General features: G+C 35.3%; 1 protein-coding gene across 2 annotated transcripts in view; it reads right to left on the bottom strand.

Annotated features, from left to right (window-relative positions):
* The window catches only part of btbd11a (BTB (POZ) domain containing 11a), a 140,367-nt gene extending 123,473 nt beyond the window's left edge, over positions 1-16,894 (bottom strand). For both annotated transcript variants that reach the window (XM_058774239.1, XM_058774240.1), the window contains exon 1: positions 15,731-16,894. In XM_058774239.1, the coding sequence (XP_058630222.1) occupies positions 15,731-16,598 (868 nt within the window). In that variant the 5' untranslated portion in view covers positions 16,599-16,894. The remainder of the gene's footprint in view (positions 1-15,730) is intronic.
* Positions 16,895-19,268: the final 2,374 nt, after the last annotated feature.

Here is a 19,268-nt window from a genome sequence, read left to right as displayed (position 1 = left end):
AGCCTTGATGAGCATAAGAAACTTCATTAAAAACATTCAATCTTATCCCAAACTTTTGAACGGCAGTGTATATAATATTTTTTTTTAAATATTATTATTATTTACATAAATTTATATGATCATAATACATTAAATATACTTACATAAATTAATATGATTTAAGTATTTTATATATTACAATTATATAAAAACCTATGCATTATACATATCTATACATTACAAAATCTATACATTATACATAAATAAAATTATATTTTATCAAAAATTTAAGGGAACACTGGAATTTTGGCAACTTGTACAATAACTCTTCCAAAAGTGTAAAATAAAAGACTCCACAGTCCCTAAAGAAACACCATGAGCTTGCAGGTTCCTCTCCAGCCAGGCAGTGGTAATCGAGTTGGACGTCTGACTAAACGAGAGGAAACAACGGAAGGTGTCAGAACAGCTGGACTGTGATTCCCACAGCAATGGAGGGAGTGGAACTGGAAGTCCTAATGATGACATTTTGTGCAATGCTGCAATCATTTAATGAGCTTTTTTTCCTCATCTGCACCCACATCACTCTGTTTCTCGTAATACTCAGCAGTGAATTTTTACTGCAGTGGCATATGCAGGGACAAAGATGCATTGATAAATGGACAGCGAATGCTGGAACGTTTGATATGTTTATATATTTGTGAATTACGGCTTTTATGAACATAAAGCTGATGCTGGAGATAGAATGATGGTTTGGTTAATGATTTCCAGAGTGGATAATGCAAGGTGAAGATCCCTTAGCAACAGAGAGAGTGGGTGTATGAAAAAGAGAGCGGAAAAGGACCAGGGAGGCAGGGAAATGGATATAAAGTGAGCGAGAAAACAAATACAGTGTGTGAAAGATAGAATGCCGAGCTGCTCAGACTTCACACAATACTTTTGTGCTTCTTTTGATGGAGCTCAGCTTTGCTGATTCACATTTTTTCACACCTCACATTGTTTAACTGATCATCCTGCTCAGGAATTTTTCAGAAGTAGAAAACTGGGTGTTTGAGGAGCTATATTATGCAGCTTTAAGAAACATCAGTTTGAGGCTAAGCTATTGGGGCTATATCTCAGTAACTATAAGGTTTTGAGTGAAAAGTCCAATTCAGTGTTACTTTAATAACATTAATAATAGCTTTTGTTGATATTTTGAATTAGATTTGATTTTTTTCTGTCTACACTTTAATTTTAGTTTTAGTAATTTTGTTATGTGTTTTGTCATTTTTATTAGCTTTAGTTTTCTTTAAATTAATCGCGATTAATTGCATCCAAAATAAAAGGTTTTGTTTACATTATATGTGTGTGTACTGTGTATATTTATTATGTATTTAAATATATACCCATGCATGTATAGATTTAAGAAAAATATATTATATTTATGTATTAAATATATTTAATATAATGTATATAAATATAAATATATACATTTAAATACCTGTAAATATTTTCTAAATATATATACACATATACACAGTACACACACATATATTATGTAAACAAAAACTTTTATTTTAGATGCGATTAATCACAATTAATCGTTTGAGAGCACTACTTTAAATATGTCTAAAGGGTTTATTTATTTTAAATTATAATTAGAAATATAATTAAATTCAAATTTTTCATGGTTGAAGTTTTATTGAATTATAATAGTAACATTAATAATAGTTTTTGTTAATATTTTGAATTAGACTTTAATTATATATTTTCTGTCTTCACTTTAATTTTAGTTTTAGTAATTTTGCTAGTGTTTTGTCATTTTTGTGTTCTTTAAATATGTCAAAAGCGTCTTATTTCCTTTACATTTAAATTTTTAGTTTATTCAGCTTTAGTTATTGTAGTTAAACTTAACAAAAATGAGCTTAAATAAAATAGGTTTTGGCTGTTTTATATTTTATTTTCATTTTTTCAGTTAATATTTGTTTTATTTCAAGTAACAAAGTAATGTTCTTCATGGTTGTAGTTTTATTTAACAACAACAACCCTGGCCCAATTACACAAATGTATTTTCTATAGTAATTTCTTCATATATCTTTTATACAATATCAAAAATCCTCTGAAATTAGAATTCTGAATGAATTAAATCACACACAAAAAAAATAAAAAATTCTAACTAAATTCTTACACTACGTTTTATGCCAAAACAATGTTTTATAATGTTTTAAATTTTGCAGAAAAACCTATCATAGCAGCCATTTAAACGTCAGGATACTATTGTCACAAATTACATTAACTTTTTTGTGACAACATGCCCAAAAACCAACTAGAAATGTTTTCCTGTTTAACAAATAAAGATGTTCAAAAGATTTTTTAGATTCTTTTTTTTTTTGGCCAAGTTTTAGGTCTGTATACTTGGCCTAAGAAATATTTACTGGACTATAAATTGTGACAACAAGCCCGTCTTCCTGATATCTTATCTTTTGGGTAGAATAAAGTAATAACACAGTGTGCGCAAGGTGAGCTGTTAAAGCATCTTAAAAGTGAAATGAAAGACTCACAAAATATGAATCTCTCTTCCAAGTGGTCTCAGGGCAATTCTCACAAGAGCCTCTCACTCTGGGGCGGGTGGCGGGATGGTAAATTGCATTGTGGGAGTTGATATTAGGTGATGACACCAGAGGTTAAGACTCTCAAATCCCCGGCCCATCAATGCCAGGCTGTGAAAGTCACAGACTACAAGCCCCTGCTGATCTTGCATTTATGTTTCTGTGGCAGAAGGTAAGGAATGAACTGTCTATGGGCCGTCGTATCACGCATCCCGAGGGGAAACCAAGATAGATGGATGGTAAACATGGGGAGATTCTGCTGTGGGTGAGGGGGAAAAAACAGATAAAGAAAGATGTTTTTCCATGGAGAGTTAAAGTGAGGATGTATTTGTAGGAAGAGCAAAGCCGTAAGACTGGTTTCTGTTGCTATGGCAGGCACAGGGTGTGGTGAGCAGCAGTAACTGTGCAAGCAGCCTGCGTGTGGGTGTGTGAGTATTACCGATAAGCGTGTGTGAGTGTGCAGTGTGTGTATACGTCTGCATGTGATGGTGAGAGTGGGCAGCACGCTGATAGCATATGCATGTGTGTGCCAGTTGATTACTGGATGTGACAAGACGAGAGAGGAGAAAACTAGAGATGACCTGCAGTGGTTTATTCCGGTTCCCATTCCCACCACACCACATCAGTTACCCACAAGTCCAGACCTGTCAACCCTCAAGGCATAAGGGTGTTGGCTCCCTAAAGCCTGAGCGGGCACAACCAGATAAATGTACAAAAGCAGAAACAAACAAACAAATAAATACAATAAATAAATATATATTTTAGTGCTGTCAATCGATTAAAAAATTTAATCGCGTTAATCACAGTCATGGACTGTGATTAATCATGATTAATCACAAATTTAAAATACTAGGATTTACCTGTAAATGTGTTGAAATAAAGAAATGCATGACAAACTAGGAAACAGAACCTTTCACACTTCCGCCAGGTATGAGACATAATCCTTATTCTTTTATCATTATTCTTTTGTTTTTATTCAGCCATTATACTGACAATAAAACGTTTACCAAGCCACATCGCTTCAATCCCGGTATACATTTACCCAACTATTACCAAAAGTATTTCTAAATAAATACAACAAAACATTTTCTTGCGACCTTACATGAAGTATTATGACAAAATGCATTATGAAGAAGAATTGGACCTGTTCTGCAGCTGCATTACAGCTAATATTAGCATCATGCTTCATAATTTATGCTTCAATTTATGAGATTAATAGTACACTTTTACTCAGAACTCACTTCAAACCACCATCGAGTGTTTGTAATAACTTTCTTTTGCGATCACATGTGGAATTTGGTCGTTTACTGTTGTTAAAATGTGCTATTTATAGCCTTTTATATCGCTGCACAAATTAGCATTTCAGATGTACACATTCAACTCAAGAAAATTACATACAAATGTATCCTATCATAAGCGTGTGTTTATTATCTTATATAGTCTATAGTGGCTGTTGTCATGTTTATTTCTGCTGTGTAAAAGCCTTAACATGTGCTCTGCTGAAACTCACGTTGTTTGTGATGTTACAACCGCCTCTCCGTTCTTAAGTTGCCAGGGATACATTCCAAGTATAATATACATTAGTAAAAGGATCTATTTTAATTTTTATTTGTCTATATACACTTTGGGCGGCCGTGGTACATTATAAAAGTATCCCAAAAAACCACAGCCCATGGCTCTGTAATTTTTCCCGCAACTGTATTTTCAAAATAGCCCACTTGTGCCGCAGCCACTGCCCTGGCAACACTGGTTCGCTGTACCCTCATCACACATTGATGGATAACCTTCCGCGCTGCGATGACGGGAAGAAGTTGGGGTCAAACCTTATCAAACGATTAATTTGCATTAAAAAAAATATTAACGCGTTAAAATTTTTAGATTAATCGCATGCAAATTAATAAAATATCCATATAACTGAATTTGTGTATATTCTATTTGTTTACAATAAAAACTAAATGTTAAATTAAAAAAAGCAAATATTGCAATTTATAGTAAATCTCCTAAATCTCCTATATATGTATTACTATTTTTTTTTGTTGCATATTCTATTTGCTTACTATAAAAATGGGTACAATTAAGAAAAATACATAAAACTATATAAATAATCAAATAACTAAAAAACAAAAAGTATATTTAATTATTTTAGTTAATTATTAATTTGTTACTACTTTTGTGCATTCATTATATAATAATGTACAGAAAGCACATTTATTTCCAATCTATTATGTATTGCTGAATGTATGCATATATTCAGTTAAATTACTATAAGTACAAATTATTTGCAATTAAAATTAAAATGCATATAAACAGATCCATACATACACTGGTAACACATTTTGTATAATATAATGAATGACATGACCACATCAGTCAGTACAGGTGTAAATCTCTTATTGTGGCTTCATGGGTGGTGTACCTGCTCTGACATGTTGTGGTTTTACAACCCAAATTTGAGTCCAACTCAGGTCATTTCCCAATCACAAGCCCAACTCCCTTTCTCCCCATCGTTTCCTCTCAAGCATGTGATCCTTCATCCCTAAAGGAGATGAACATGCAGTTGTTTTGCTGTCAGTGCTCCCACAAACCCCTCTGCCACCCACCTTCATAAGTCAGCCTAATTGTTTGTTTCCTTCTGGCTTCTGTCGAATGAAAGACGCTATATTATTTTGCCAGTTTCTGTGGACTCTCCCCTTCTCTCCAGGGACTGCCAGCAAAACAGTAATTAGTAGGACTCTGAGAAAAAAAACGAGAGGCCTTTTGAAAACTGTTAATTACAACTTTGTGAGCATGACAAAAGGGCAGACACGGTATACAACACAGACACTGATGCCACCAGAGCAAGAGACACTTGAATCGCAATATCTACCATCACACGTGCATTCTCAATAGAGACTACAAATTTAGCACAGATTGAATTCGGCTAAATGAGGACTGTAGGCAGAAATAAAATGACAAACTCCAATTTAATTTTTTGTATTACTATTATTCAATGTTTTAATCTGCCACAAGGAATGTCTTTGAATAATCTCATCTAGGCACTTTTTTCAACACAAACTGATATGTGATTAAGTATTAATTACGGTAATCACAATATCATGCAATTCAATTTCATTTTAAACTTACAGGCCTAACTCAAATATTTCAATACGCTGCTCCTGAAAGCATTTCAGTGCAATGTAACGAACACAACTGAGCAATCCAGTGCACTTTTGATATCATTTTTCCTTGTCATTCCAGATGGTCATCATGTCAAACAGCTCCAGGCTGTGTAACGCTGTGATTCACAATCACCGTCAGAGGAAATTACGGGAATGATTCATCAGCTATATTACAAGAAATATTCCGAAGCAGTTATTATAAAACCTTGTACTCCAAATACGACTGAAAATTGACAAGTACTTGAGATTTCTGTTTTTTAAATGCTAAAACAAAACAGTAGCTCAAGAACAATGTGTTTTTGTAGTTAAAAATACCACCTGTTTCCTGCCTTTCCGCCAAAAAAAATCAGTGGTGGAGAAGCTCTCCACTAATCAATAGCATCCTGCTTTCAAACCCTGTTCAAAGGGAGAAAAAAAATCACTGCTCTTCCGAACACAACCCAGAATTCATTATGGTGACCTGAATGCCTTAATCTAAGCCATCTGAACACAAGCATCAAGCCAAACAAATTTAAAAACTCGTGTATTACTGGGGCATTACACAATTCTATCTTTTGGTTTGCTTGGCTCATATCACATTGAGTAAAACGTGACTTTACTTACACATTCACAAAGAATATGCACAGTTAACAGCAACAAATTACACCTTGTAGTACACATAGACCGCCTTAAAGGGATAGTTCACCAAAAAATACAAATTACCCAACCTCAAACGTTTCAAACCTGTATGACTTCCTTTCTTCTATGGAACACAAAAGAAGAATTTTGGTCCATACAATGGAAGTCAATGTTGTTTCATTCTTCATGTTGTGAAGAATGAAAGCCACACAGCTTTGGAATGACATGAAGGTGTGTAAATGATGACATTATTTTCATTTTTGGGTGAACTATTCCTTTAAGGACGCAGAACATGCCTGTGCATTGCATTATAAGTGAAGTAGGGACATGTTTACTGAATTCCAATAGCATTTGTTACATACAAAATACGCAAGGGACGATTCCCGAGAGGAATGCAGGAAACACCCAATAGCACACATAGATGAGATAGAATCTGACGATCATTAATAATCGAAAACTATAGCCATATATGCAAGTTTAAAAGAAAAACTGCAATACAAATCTCCTAGTTCTACACTAGTTGCTTTCTAATTATAAGATTTCTATTTTAGGTGGATGTGAAACCCAAGAAAAAAAAGAATAAAAAATGTTTCACCATGTGCCTATGTACACTCACACACAGCCTTTGGGGTTCATCCGGTGCAGAGCCTGAAATAGCCTGGAAAGACGAGGCCACAGAGATGCCCGATGCTTTAATATGCAGCTTATGACAACAAAGTCATTCATTTACTTCCCACAGAGCGACGTCTTACTAATGGCACCTCTGTCAAAGTCTGTTTTAATGGAATTCACTTTGCCGAATCAGAGACTGAAAATGAAGGCAAAACTGTAACAGTCATCTGAATAATGCAAAGCTTGGAGGAATGTAAAATAAATGACGCATGGGGCTGGCAGAACTTCTGGGCATGTTTTAAAGATTATATGAAACATTAAACCATGGTTTCAATGGAAATAAACTGTTTTGTAAATGGCAAATGCAAACTACTGCGTCTCGTTTCTACTATGTCACGTAATATCTACTTATTCCATCTGAAATTCCTGACCATTCTTGACTGCTGACATTAAAGACTCAATGAAATCAAAATGAGAGTTCTGTGCTATAAAGCCAATGTCTAGTAGCTATGAGGACAAACACACTCATTTAAACTACATATATACATATAAACTGGACCTTCTATACATATATTTAAATATGTTTTAATATGCTTTAAATATAATGTTATTTACTAAATTAAACAACCGGTTTCATATTGTTCCAATATACTTAACCCGAAGCGTCAGGAAAATTTTTACTTTGTATCTTTTTCAACCAATACTTAAATGTTATATCCATAAAAATCTATGCCAATGCATACCAATACATGATTTAACAGGAAATGGATCCACATCAGAAAGTAAACTGAATTCAGTGGGTCTTTAAACAAAACTGAGCAGAATTTAACAATACAAACACATTTAACTTCCTCTTCTCATCTCAAACACAGGTCAACACTGCAGATAATCATCAGGACATCATTCTCAATTCAAAGCTGTCCACATTACAAACACTCCTTATGTCTATAGAAAGAAAAGAAATAAACAAACACTGCGACAGCTCAAGGCTTTTGTTGCTCATGGAAAGAACACATGCAACTTCTGAACAGCCTTGTAATTATGCAATTATGATGTAGGCTGCATCAACACATCTGAAAGGATTACGCGACTTTAATGTCAAAAGGCAGTCAAGGACGCAAGAACTCGGTCTACCATGCAAGCGTCCTTTTGAAATCAGTTTTCCTGCAGCTTGCAGTGGCAGACTTCAAATAGATTGGATTTAGTAAAATAATCTTACATGTCAATAGAGAGAATCTGCAACCAGCTACATGCTTCACTGGCATATAGAGACTGAAACGTGACTGCAGAAAACAAGAACTGTTGCATGCAAACGTGATCTGCAGTGCCTTTGGGAATGTCCAAAGATCTCCATTAAAGATGACGTTCATAATGGATGGAGCAGGTTGATCTTAGAAATTTCGTATGGGTTATGATGTTGTCCAAAGACCGTCTCTGCCCAATTGCATTTCATTTATTGTTTTTGAAAAATTCCTGCACAGCAGTTATGTTTTTAAGATTGCGTATCAAATGAAAAATAAGCCAACTTTTAAAAACTCATCTTGAGCCCTCTGCATCATTTTCTGTTTCATTGCACTCCTTCATTTCTTATGTAAAAGAAAGTTCATAGCATTAAAATAAAACGAACACAATACTACAAAAAATCTAAACTATGTAAACCAGTCCAAATAAAAGTGGATGCACAAAACATTGGTACCATATTGGTTTTGAGCCAATACAATCTATATAAAAAATATTATATATATATTATTATTATTATTATTTTTACTATTGGTCGATACTGGACAGTGTGCACACTTATTTTCCTTATTTTTACATTGAGATTATCTTTTTTTGTCATCTAACGCTCATTTAAAGTTAGTTTTCAAAAACACTATAAATTTATTAACACTGTTAAATGTAATCTTCAACAAATCTCAAAATTAACATAAATTCTGTATTTTACAATACACTCTAAAAAAATATGGTTCTTTAAAGGTTCTTTACATGTAGTAACGGTTATATTTAGAACCATAGCATCCTGAAGAACCCTTTTATGCTGAAATGGTTCTTTGTGTTAGATTTTAGGGTTCTTTATTCCCGCCCTTTTGTTTTTCAAATCTGTAACTGTCAAAGCACCTCATTACTGATTTTCTGGAGTTCAGTGATACAGCTACACAGACTGTCAACACACTCTCAACAGGTAAATGATTTCATTCTTACATTTAAATACAAATTTCCAAACAAACATGTTCTTTTCTCTTTTTAGTTTTTTGGTCACATGTAGGTGTGAGCAGCTCTTTTAAGCTGAGGATACTTCTCTCCTCTTCTCCACTAAGTAGGTAACAGAGATATTGAATTTATAATCCATACTGTTAGAATTTTCTTAATTATTACTTGGTTTTATAAAGCTATCCCATGACTTTATATCACTTTTTTCCTTTTAAGATTGTGAAGGGTTCACATACTGTTCATTTTTTGCCACTTTTGGCCCTCATGAACATAATTGTTTTTACATAAACAAATGGACACACTGTAATTCTAAACTCAGTTGTGCATCACGTCCCACAACCTCATCATCTGCAGATAACAATTGTCATTTTTTTAATGTATTCAGCTAATAACTGTTGATAAGAGCACTGACATTTTTGCTACAATATTACATGTCAATAAAAAAGTACCCAATTCACATAACATTGTTCTTGTTGTTTTAATGTAAAACCCTAATAGGTTACACACACACACACACACACACACACATATATACTGTATATATATATATATATATATATATATATATATATAAAAGGCTCAATACTGCTTTTCTGGAGCTCAGCCATTCAGCTACACAGACTGTCAAGTTCAACACATTCAACAGATAAATAATTTCTTTCTTAATATATAATTTAACTTTCAAATTGTAACTGGTTTCCTACCAATGTCTTTTTGTCTCTTTTTAGTTTAACAGAATATGTAAGTGTGACCAGCCCTGTTCAGTTAAAGTTAGTAACAAAGATAGAATTTATGTGAGATGATGATTATTATTACTATTATTATTACTTGGGTTTATGCATAAACATACCCAGTCACAGCTATCCCATGACTTTATATCACTTTTTCCTTTTAACATACTACTTTTGACCTTCATAAACAATTGTTTTAAACAAATGGAAGGAGACACATTGTAACTGTAAACTCAATTGTGCATTTCAGATGCTGTCACATCCTACAACCTCGTCATCTACAGAGAGAAACTGCCACTCAATCACATCAAAATATTTATAAAGATGGACTTCCAGGCATCATATTTAAATACAGTACTTAAAGGCATATGAAGATATTTCACTGGAACATGGTCTTCATCACTATTTTCTGTTTCTATTTTGTTTTACTTTAAGTATTTATTTATGTTCAATGTCAATTGTCATTTAATAATGTATTCTGCTAATAACTGTTGTTAGATCACTGTCAATTTTGTTGCAATTTCTCATTTCATTAAAAATAAATCAATAAAAGTACCTAATTGACATGCTATTGTTGTTGTTTTATTATGTAAAAACCCTAATAGAGGCTACAAGATAATATAAGACCAGGCAGATAGAGGGGTAAAAAACTATACTAATAAATCATATACACAAATAATATTAATAATACTATTAAAGATATAAATATACGAATGTACTAATATTAATGAAAATAAACTATCATTAAAAAGACCATTAAGGTCCTATATAGCATTTTCAAAGCATGCTTCTTTATGGAACCCTATAAAAAGGGTTCTGCTATTGTTACAAGCCGAAGAACCCTTTTCTGGTACTGTTTAGAACCATTTTTCTTAAGAGTGTATTGTGATTATTAGAGCATTTAAAACAACTGATTTTAATTTTAATTTTATAAGTTTTATTTTTAATTTATTCAGACAAAAAAGTGTGAATTTTAATATCGGTTACATATTGGCTACCCAGACATAACATGAAAACAATTATCAGTTTATCGACCAGAAACGGTGCATCATAAATCAAGGGGTATCAATGATTTATGAGTTAAATGCTCCCCACAGGTTGTTGTGGAGTGGGAGAAATCTGGCTGTGAGCTGTCCATGCTGCAGCCAGCCCTCATGAAGAGGAGTGTTGTAGAGAATCATGGCTGACAGTGTGTTTCACCGTTGGCCTGAGCTCAGCGTGGGCTCAGAATATACTCATCAGCCACCTGCTGGAACAGCATTCCTACAATCTAATCCTTCAGAGAGGTCAGGGGGCAGTACACCATGCACACTGACTAAGAAGACCCCATCAATACATCATGTAGCGGACGCCAGCATTTACTAACTGAAATCTTACAAAGAGTAATCCATAGCTGATTAAAACTCAAACCAATATGTAACTAACAGAGCTACATGGCAGGGCCTGATAGCTGCAAATCAGGGACTGTCAGAATTGGAAATAAAAACAGATTTTTGACATTAAGGCAAGGTCAAGCTCAATCAGAAGAGTGTGGGAGGAATGATGTGAGATACAGACTACAGGACGAATCGTGACTAACACGAGCTTTGGCGTTTTTTGATATGATTGACTATAGGATAACACAAATCAAAACATTTTATCATTTACCGAGCCTCATGCTGTTTCAAACCCATGTGATTTCTTTGTAGGATTAGACATGTTTTTTGATTATTAAAATTTAATTCAACCATTAAAACAGAATCCAGGAAAACACTGGATCTGGGAAAGAATAAATCAGAAATGTTATCATTTGTTAATTTGGTATTTTAAAATTCAGGAATGGATTTCATAGGGTGCTACAAAAGCGCCATAAAAATATCTTGTGCATTTTATTTCAAAGTCAGACTTCTGAATCATTCTTTTCAGTCTTTTCAATCAATCAGTTGATCTAGTTCACAAAACCAGTCTGAATAATTCGTTTACGACTTAGACAGATCTGGTTCTCAAGCATCAATTTACAATCCAGTCAAAAAGCATATTATCATTCAATTCTGTGAATCCAGAAGAGCAAATGTATCACGGTTTCCAACAAAAAAATATTTTTGCATCATGATAAGAAGATATTTTTCTTGGATCGTGTAACACTGAAGACTGGAGTAACAGTCGCTGAAAATTCAGCTTTGATTCCACAGGAATAAATAACATTTTAAAACATATCAAAATAGAAAAGGGTTATTTTCAATTGCAATACTATTTCACAATATAACTACTTTTACTGTATTTCTGCTCACATGAATGCAGCCTTAGTGAGCATAAGGCACTTCTTTCAAAAATCTTACCGATACATATAAGCTAGTAAGTTGGGCCTCCGGCTGTTCTTCACTGCATTTTAAATCATCATAGTTGACTATTATTGCATTGCTCTGTCTGTCCTAAATCTGCCATACATCCAACATGATACATCAAAGACTTCACAAGCTTCACTGGAGCCAGCTGACCGTCTGTTGCATTGGTATCGAGTTCAAAACACCCCGAAGCAACATTTCACAAGCACATTTAGGCAGTGAAACTACCTCTCACTTTTCTTAGGGGACACATTTCCTGACTGACGTGTAGCCTATATGTGCTTGACAAGTAACAAGTGAAACGACTGCTGTCAGCAACTCATGAAAAACAAATTACACCAAAATCGAGGAGCGACATTAGCTATACATCAATAATAGATGTGGAGGGACAGCTTCTGCACCGAACAAAATTGAAGAGATGCAATATTTTGCGGGAGGCAACAAAACCCCTTCATATCAAGAACTAAAATTACATTTTCTTGGCTTATCTGGGACTCACAGTCTGCTCTTTTCGCGGCCCTTTCAGATTTCCACCTCCTACATAAGACACAAAACCCTATCAACAGTCCTTCTTGCTCTTTTATCCTAATATTGGTGTCTTCACGCTAATTTTCTTCCAACTTTCTCATTTCACCGTCTCATCTCAAGTCATTGCTCTTTCAGTATCATTTTATTCACCTTTATCACCTCTCTCCATCCAATTCCGACATTGTCATCTTTTCAATTTGTCCCTCCACATCTTTCGCTTTAACTTTGTCTCTTTGTTCTCCTTCTTTCTTGCAGCGAGAGAGCGCATTATTCCTGTAAACGGTCTGTCAGTTGCGTGTGTCGATAATCAACCCTGCTGGGTGGGCCACGAAAAATTGACCATAACCACTATTCAAGCAACTGTTGGACAGCTTTTCTTGTATTCGAGAAAAGTAGGGAGCCAGGCATGAAAAGAACAAGGGCAAAGGGAGAAAATGAGATAATCATAGAGGAGAAACCTACATATATCAATCAATTAACAAATCAGCAATGCATAACAACCTTGGATGTGCTCATATAAAAAAATGGGGCTGTATAAGGTTGAGATATAGGAGCTGATCACCAATCAGTGCTGCAGTTACTGCTCTACTCTGAAAGCTGCTAAGAGCAACACCAATTTACTCCAAAATTGAACCTTCTAAGGCCATTGTGACATTGCAAAAAAACACAAGAGGCTTTGCAGAAAGTCTCCCAAAATCTCAGCATTGGAAAGGTGGCAGATACAAAAAAGAAAAGAAACGAGACATGGAACAAAGCACTTTTTGGATCACATCATTTTTCTTTACAATTTCTGCAATATAATAGTGGCCTTCCATCAAGGACAAATCCAAAATCTATTAAAGGTACAAATTACTCCAAAAAAGATTACATTTGTATGGAAAAGAGCATCCAGTACATTCTTCAATTACAATAAATGGAAACTGGAGCTTTAATGCATCTATGTAAATGTAAAAGCACCATAAACAATCTGTGACCCAAATTTTTTTAGGAAAACTAAAATGAAAATGAAATGATTTTTTAATAAAATAAATCAAAATGCACTTCAGTTAAAAGGTTTGGGTTTGGTAAGATTTAAAAAAAAAAAATGTTTTTAAAATAATAATTTATACTCACCAAGGATGCATTTATTTGATCAAAAAAGCTGTAAAATGTTAATATTGTGAAATATTATAACTGTTTTCTATTTTAATATAATTAAAAAAATTAATTTATGACTATGACAGCAAAGCTGAATTTCAGGCATCATTACTTCAGTTTTCAGTGTCACATGATCAGTCTAATTTAGAGCTTAGTCTGATTTAGAGCTTAATCTTGACAGTTGCACTTAATATTTTTGTAGAACACAGGATACATTTTTAAGATCCTTTGATGAATATATAATGTTCAAAAAGATTATGTTTATTTGAAATAGATTTTTTTGTAACAATGTAAAATTCTTTAACATTTGAAGTCATAGACTTAGTTAAACTAGCCTATTTTTGAATCTTAAAAGTCTCCAATCATTGTAATTGCATGAAAAAGAGCAACTGTTACATTCTCCAAAATTTCTTCTTTTGTGTTCTACAGACAAAATAAAGTTATATGAGTTTGTAATTACATGACGGTGAGTAAAAGATAACAATTTTCTGCAGCTAAAAATTATTTGCATAAACAAAGAAAATCCTGCCCTAATGGGCATAACAATTATGTTACCTGCTCTATTGCGTATAAAAGTGGTGTTTATAGGGTGGCCAGAGCAGATTACTGCCACAAACAGTTTTAATGTGAAGACAGATATGCAGCTCTGTTCTGTGGATATTTTGGTATACTCTCCAACTGTCCATCACATCAGATTTCCAGAGAAAGCACAGGCATGCCTGTGATAATGCAAAATGTGTCAACTCCTAGAGCTGCGTCATGAAGAGCAAAGAGTGGAATTTTATTTTAGGAATCTTTATGGCTTGCTGTAATCTGACTCAACCATTAAAAAGACCTAGCCCAAACTGATGGCTCAATGTGTGGTTGCTAATCACATTCAGAAATGGATAGCAACCTTAAATGTTACTAATAAGGCTCCTTGATTATGTCATCAAAATAAGCCCTTCATGTCAGAAACCAAAATCGAGTTTCAACAGGTGGAGGGAAAAGGTACTGCGGCACACAGTGTGACGGCCTTCCCGTTGTGTTTGCACCTGTTACAGTGTCTAAATGAATAAGAAGTCCGAAAACAAACATCCTGCTGGGACTCACTCATGTCCTCCCACAGAAGTTATTTATCTCCCAGAGAAATAAATAAGTCAACAGTGCTGCAGAGAAGTAGACATCATTTATGAAGCTGGGATCATACACGATGTTACCAACCGAGGAGGTGCAGGGATCTGATTAAATAAAGATTCCAAAAGGGGGCTTTCGCAGTGATGCCATAGAAAAACAATTCTGGGTTGCATAAAGAACCGTTCGCCAAACATTTCTTAAGAATATAAGTTTCTTAGTATATAACTTAAAGAACCTTTTGTGCAATGGAAAGGTTCAATGGATGTTCTAGATGATGGTAAAGTATTTTAAGAGTGCATGTTGGCAGCTATTATGAAACACACTTTCAATTGTGTTATCAAAAAAGACGGTAAGTGGGAGGTAAGTAGGTAGATGGGTAGAACGCTGACTGACCTCAAAATAGGATTGTGACTGAGTTCAGGTGCATTTCAACGTATTTGCATCATTTAACAAGCAGGAATCAATGACAAAAAGTGCATGGTTTGGTTAAATAAATAAAAAGCACATTCTAAATATTCAGCTTGAATAATTATTGAGACTAAAATAGGTCAAACTTAATTTTAAGGTTAAGCAGTTGCATGTACTTACTAGTAAATTATGTATAAACACAAGCAACTAAACCTAAACATAACTCTAAAGTAAGTTTGTAGATAATACTTATGTATGTAATTACACTATAACAACGCCACCTTAGAATAAAGTGTAACCCTAAAAAAAGTGTAAACATTTACCGCTTGCGTTCTTGCCACAAATGAGGTGCTGATACGGCTGCAAAAGACCCCACAGCTCCGAATCGTTATTTATGGCCTGTTCCAGGGACTCCACGGAAAACTTTGGCACTCCGTTCTCTTTCTCCACCAGCGCGCTCCTCTGCACCCGGCTGAACACCTCTCGGAACAGGCTCTCCATACAGGCGCTCAGGTAGATCGCCGCGTGCTCGTGGATGCGCAGGGCCACCCGGCTATCCACCATCCACCTGAAGAACTTCCCTACGGAGAAGACGAGTCCGCATCGGGCAGACTTCCCCCGGCTGAACTTATCGCCCGTGTTCATGTTGTATAGCGACAGCGCGCTGAGCGCCGCAGTGATGCAGTTCACGGAGATGGTCCACGAGAGGACCATCTTGATGGCGCTCTGGATCTCGTCCTTGGTGCATCTAGCGTAACGCAGACTCAGGCGCTGTGCCTCCCGGGCGATCCTAACCAGTGCGCGGCTGACCAGCGCGGAGAGCTTGGCCAGGATCTCCCGCGACGCGTTCCCCACGCACAGCTCCTCGTCTTTGCGCAGCGCGCCTTCCACCTCTCCAAGGCTCCACGGCACGTCCTCCTCCAGCTCGGGCAGTTTGGCGCACTGGCCCGAGCACTCCAGGATCTCCGTGTCTTCCGCCAGGACTGTGTTGACCGTGTCCAAACTGTTGTGTCTGCTGTGCATGGATTCAGTCAGATGCCAGCAGTTGCCCCCATGCGCATACGACAGATGCGTGTCCGAGCAACAGAGCGACACGCTGGACGACCTGAAGGAATCCGCCGCTCCACCATAACCGGAATCGAGCGTTAAATCCTCCAGCGTCCTCGCAGCTGTCTTACCCTTGCCTGCCATGGCTGCACCTCATAATGTTAGGCTTATGCCTGATATTTTAAAGAAAGCCCAAAGCGTGTTCCTGTGGCGCACCCTGTCCTCGGAGCAGTAGAGGAATGTATTGCCAACAAATTTCACGCGCAAACACAATCTACAAGCGCGCGCAGTGACAATTCGTTTAGTATTTTGGTGAGTCACCAGAAAAAAATATATATCTCCAAAGCGCGCCTCTGCTCCCAACTTTGGCTGCGTAATTCGAGAGCTCAGAACGCCTTCACCAACCACTGCATCATTCACTGCAAAACCACTCATCTGGGGAGGAGCTATGCAAATAAAGCACTCATAGGAGGAGGTGCTGTGTATATAAAAGCACTCTCAAGGAGGGAGGGACTATGCAAATTGAAAAATAACATATGATCAAATCAACAGGCTCCAAAAGTACATGGGTGCCTTTTTCACTTTCAAAACGTAAAATTAATCAGAAAAATAGTCTCATACTAGTAGTGTCTTTCAAATATTAAAATTGTCATCCTTAAAAATCACATATATGAGCAAAATGCAGATTTTGACTGAAAAATATTTATCAGTATCTGCATATTTGTAAAAACGAATAATTAAATAGGCGACATGAATACAAATGAATATTTATTAATAATACTATTATTATTATTTATATTGTTATAATATTATGAAATTATAAATAATTATTCTATATATAATATAGAATTGCATATGGAACCAGATTATAACCTCATAATCTCTTCTAAACACTCTTCTCTCTTACCAGCTCGACATGCTTCTCTGTAGCCGGAGGATGTTTACGCGATGATTCTGAAATTTGTAGATCAAAGCAATCGCTTGCACAGCTTCTGCACCTTTCATCTGTCTCTATCAATGTAAAATTTAACTCAGGCAATTACTTCAGAATTGTCAAAAAAGTTCTGCAATGAAACAAGCACGCTGTACAAGAATAGATTCAAAAACGTCTAAAGGCTTTGTGTGTTTAATTATGCAAGTGTTCTAGCGTGAAAAGAAACTAATTGTTTTGACATGAGAAGTCTTGCAGTCTGTCTCCTTATCAAGCTCATTATTAATATACATTGAAGGCGACATTTGGCGCATTGATGGAGAATTGTTGCGTATCTGGCGCCCTCTCTATGTGATACTGAGTAATAGCCTTAATTCTGTACTTGACCGGTTACACTCTCTGCATTTCAACAGCGCACTTGTCCTAACATCACACTATTCCTCAATTCTCACACGGCTGAAAATACAAAAACAGAAAATAATACCAAAAGTCATCGATAAAATTACTAAATCACTAAATAATATACAAAACACTAGATTACAATATATGAGCCACATTTAGCAGGGCTTGTGAGTATGGAGGCAAATTAATTTGGCAGGAAGATTGTATAACTGAACCTGTGATTTCCACTTGACTGTTCAGTGATGTTTATAACCATCATTCCCTTTTATGAATAAAGATACAGCTTATTACAAAAAACCTTGCACAAAAGGTTAGTCATGAACAAATAATGCTTTTTCTATCAAAAATCTACAATGTGCTTTTGTTGCATCTAATGTGACACTGTCTAATATTCTTATTAAAACCACTCTGATCCTTATCTAATTTCCTGTTCATTAAATCAGTAATACAGTCAATATTTTTTTATTAGTACTAAAGTGTTTTAAGCTATTAAAGGCACTGATTCAACTGACATTCAATATTTGCTATAATAAGCACAATTATGCTTTTATTAAAATTTCATCTATTCTATATATTGTATTAATTACCTTAGATATGCAGTGCCTGTGAATGAATCAGTCCGCAGCAGCGGCAGGCTGGGATACAGAGGTTGTTCTTCTTAATTGAGATTTCTTCTTCACATGTTCTTCTATGATTGCTTGTTGCCTGGAAACACAAAGGCTACAATATATTTGGTGCTTATGTATAACTCACATAAAAAATCCATCTTATGGAAACACAGAGACCATTATGGTTATATAGGACAAAAAGAACAAGTATGAATAAGAAATGTGTAATTAAGTCTAGATCTCCAGATTCATTCCTCATCTGGAAGGTTTCATTTGGTTATACAAATTCTACGGTTCATGTTTTATGGTTAGCAATGAATTGCATATGTAACTTCACACATTCAGACATTTTTCATGCTACCGTTTGGCTGAAACAACAGCATGTGTATAAATAAATGATGTTGCATAGAAAGAAAAATGATGGTGAGATATAAATATTCTTATAAATAAAAGGAATGTGGATCTACTAACTCATTCTTGGTGAGGCAGTATCTAAATGATTTCCTTTTCAGCATAATTGACTATTTTATATGACCAGCATTTATTCTAAATCAGATCAGTTCAAAATGAGTTTCTACACGCTTTTATAATGGCGTAACAAATATTTCATAACAAGAGGTAGTGTGAATGCAGACAAGTTTAAATAAGGTTAAACAGAGGAATAGTTCACCCCAAAAAAAAAAAACCTTGTGAAAATGTACTTACCCTCAAGTCAGCTAAGATATAGATGAGTGTTTTTCTTCATTGAAACCGTTTTAGAGAAATGTAGCATTACATCACTTGCTCCCCAATGGATCCTCTGCAGTGAATGGGTGCCGTCAGAATGAGAGTTCAAACAGCTGATAAAAACATCACAATAATCCACTAGTAATT

This window comes from Onychostoma macrolepis, chromosome 04, assembly GCF_012432095.1.
Source record: "Onychostoma macrolepis isolate SWU-2019 chromosome 04, ASM1243209v1, whole genome shotgun sequence".
Lineage (NCBI taxonomy): Eukaryota > Metazoa > Chordata > Actinopteri > Cypriniformes > Cyprinidae > Onychostoma > Onychostoma macrolepis.
This window is presented reverse-complemented; position numbering and strand designations above follow the sequence as displayed.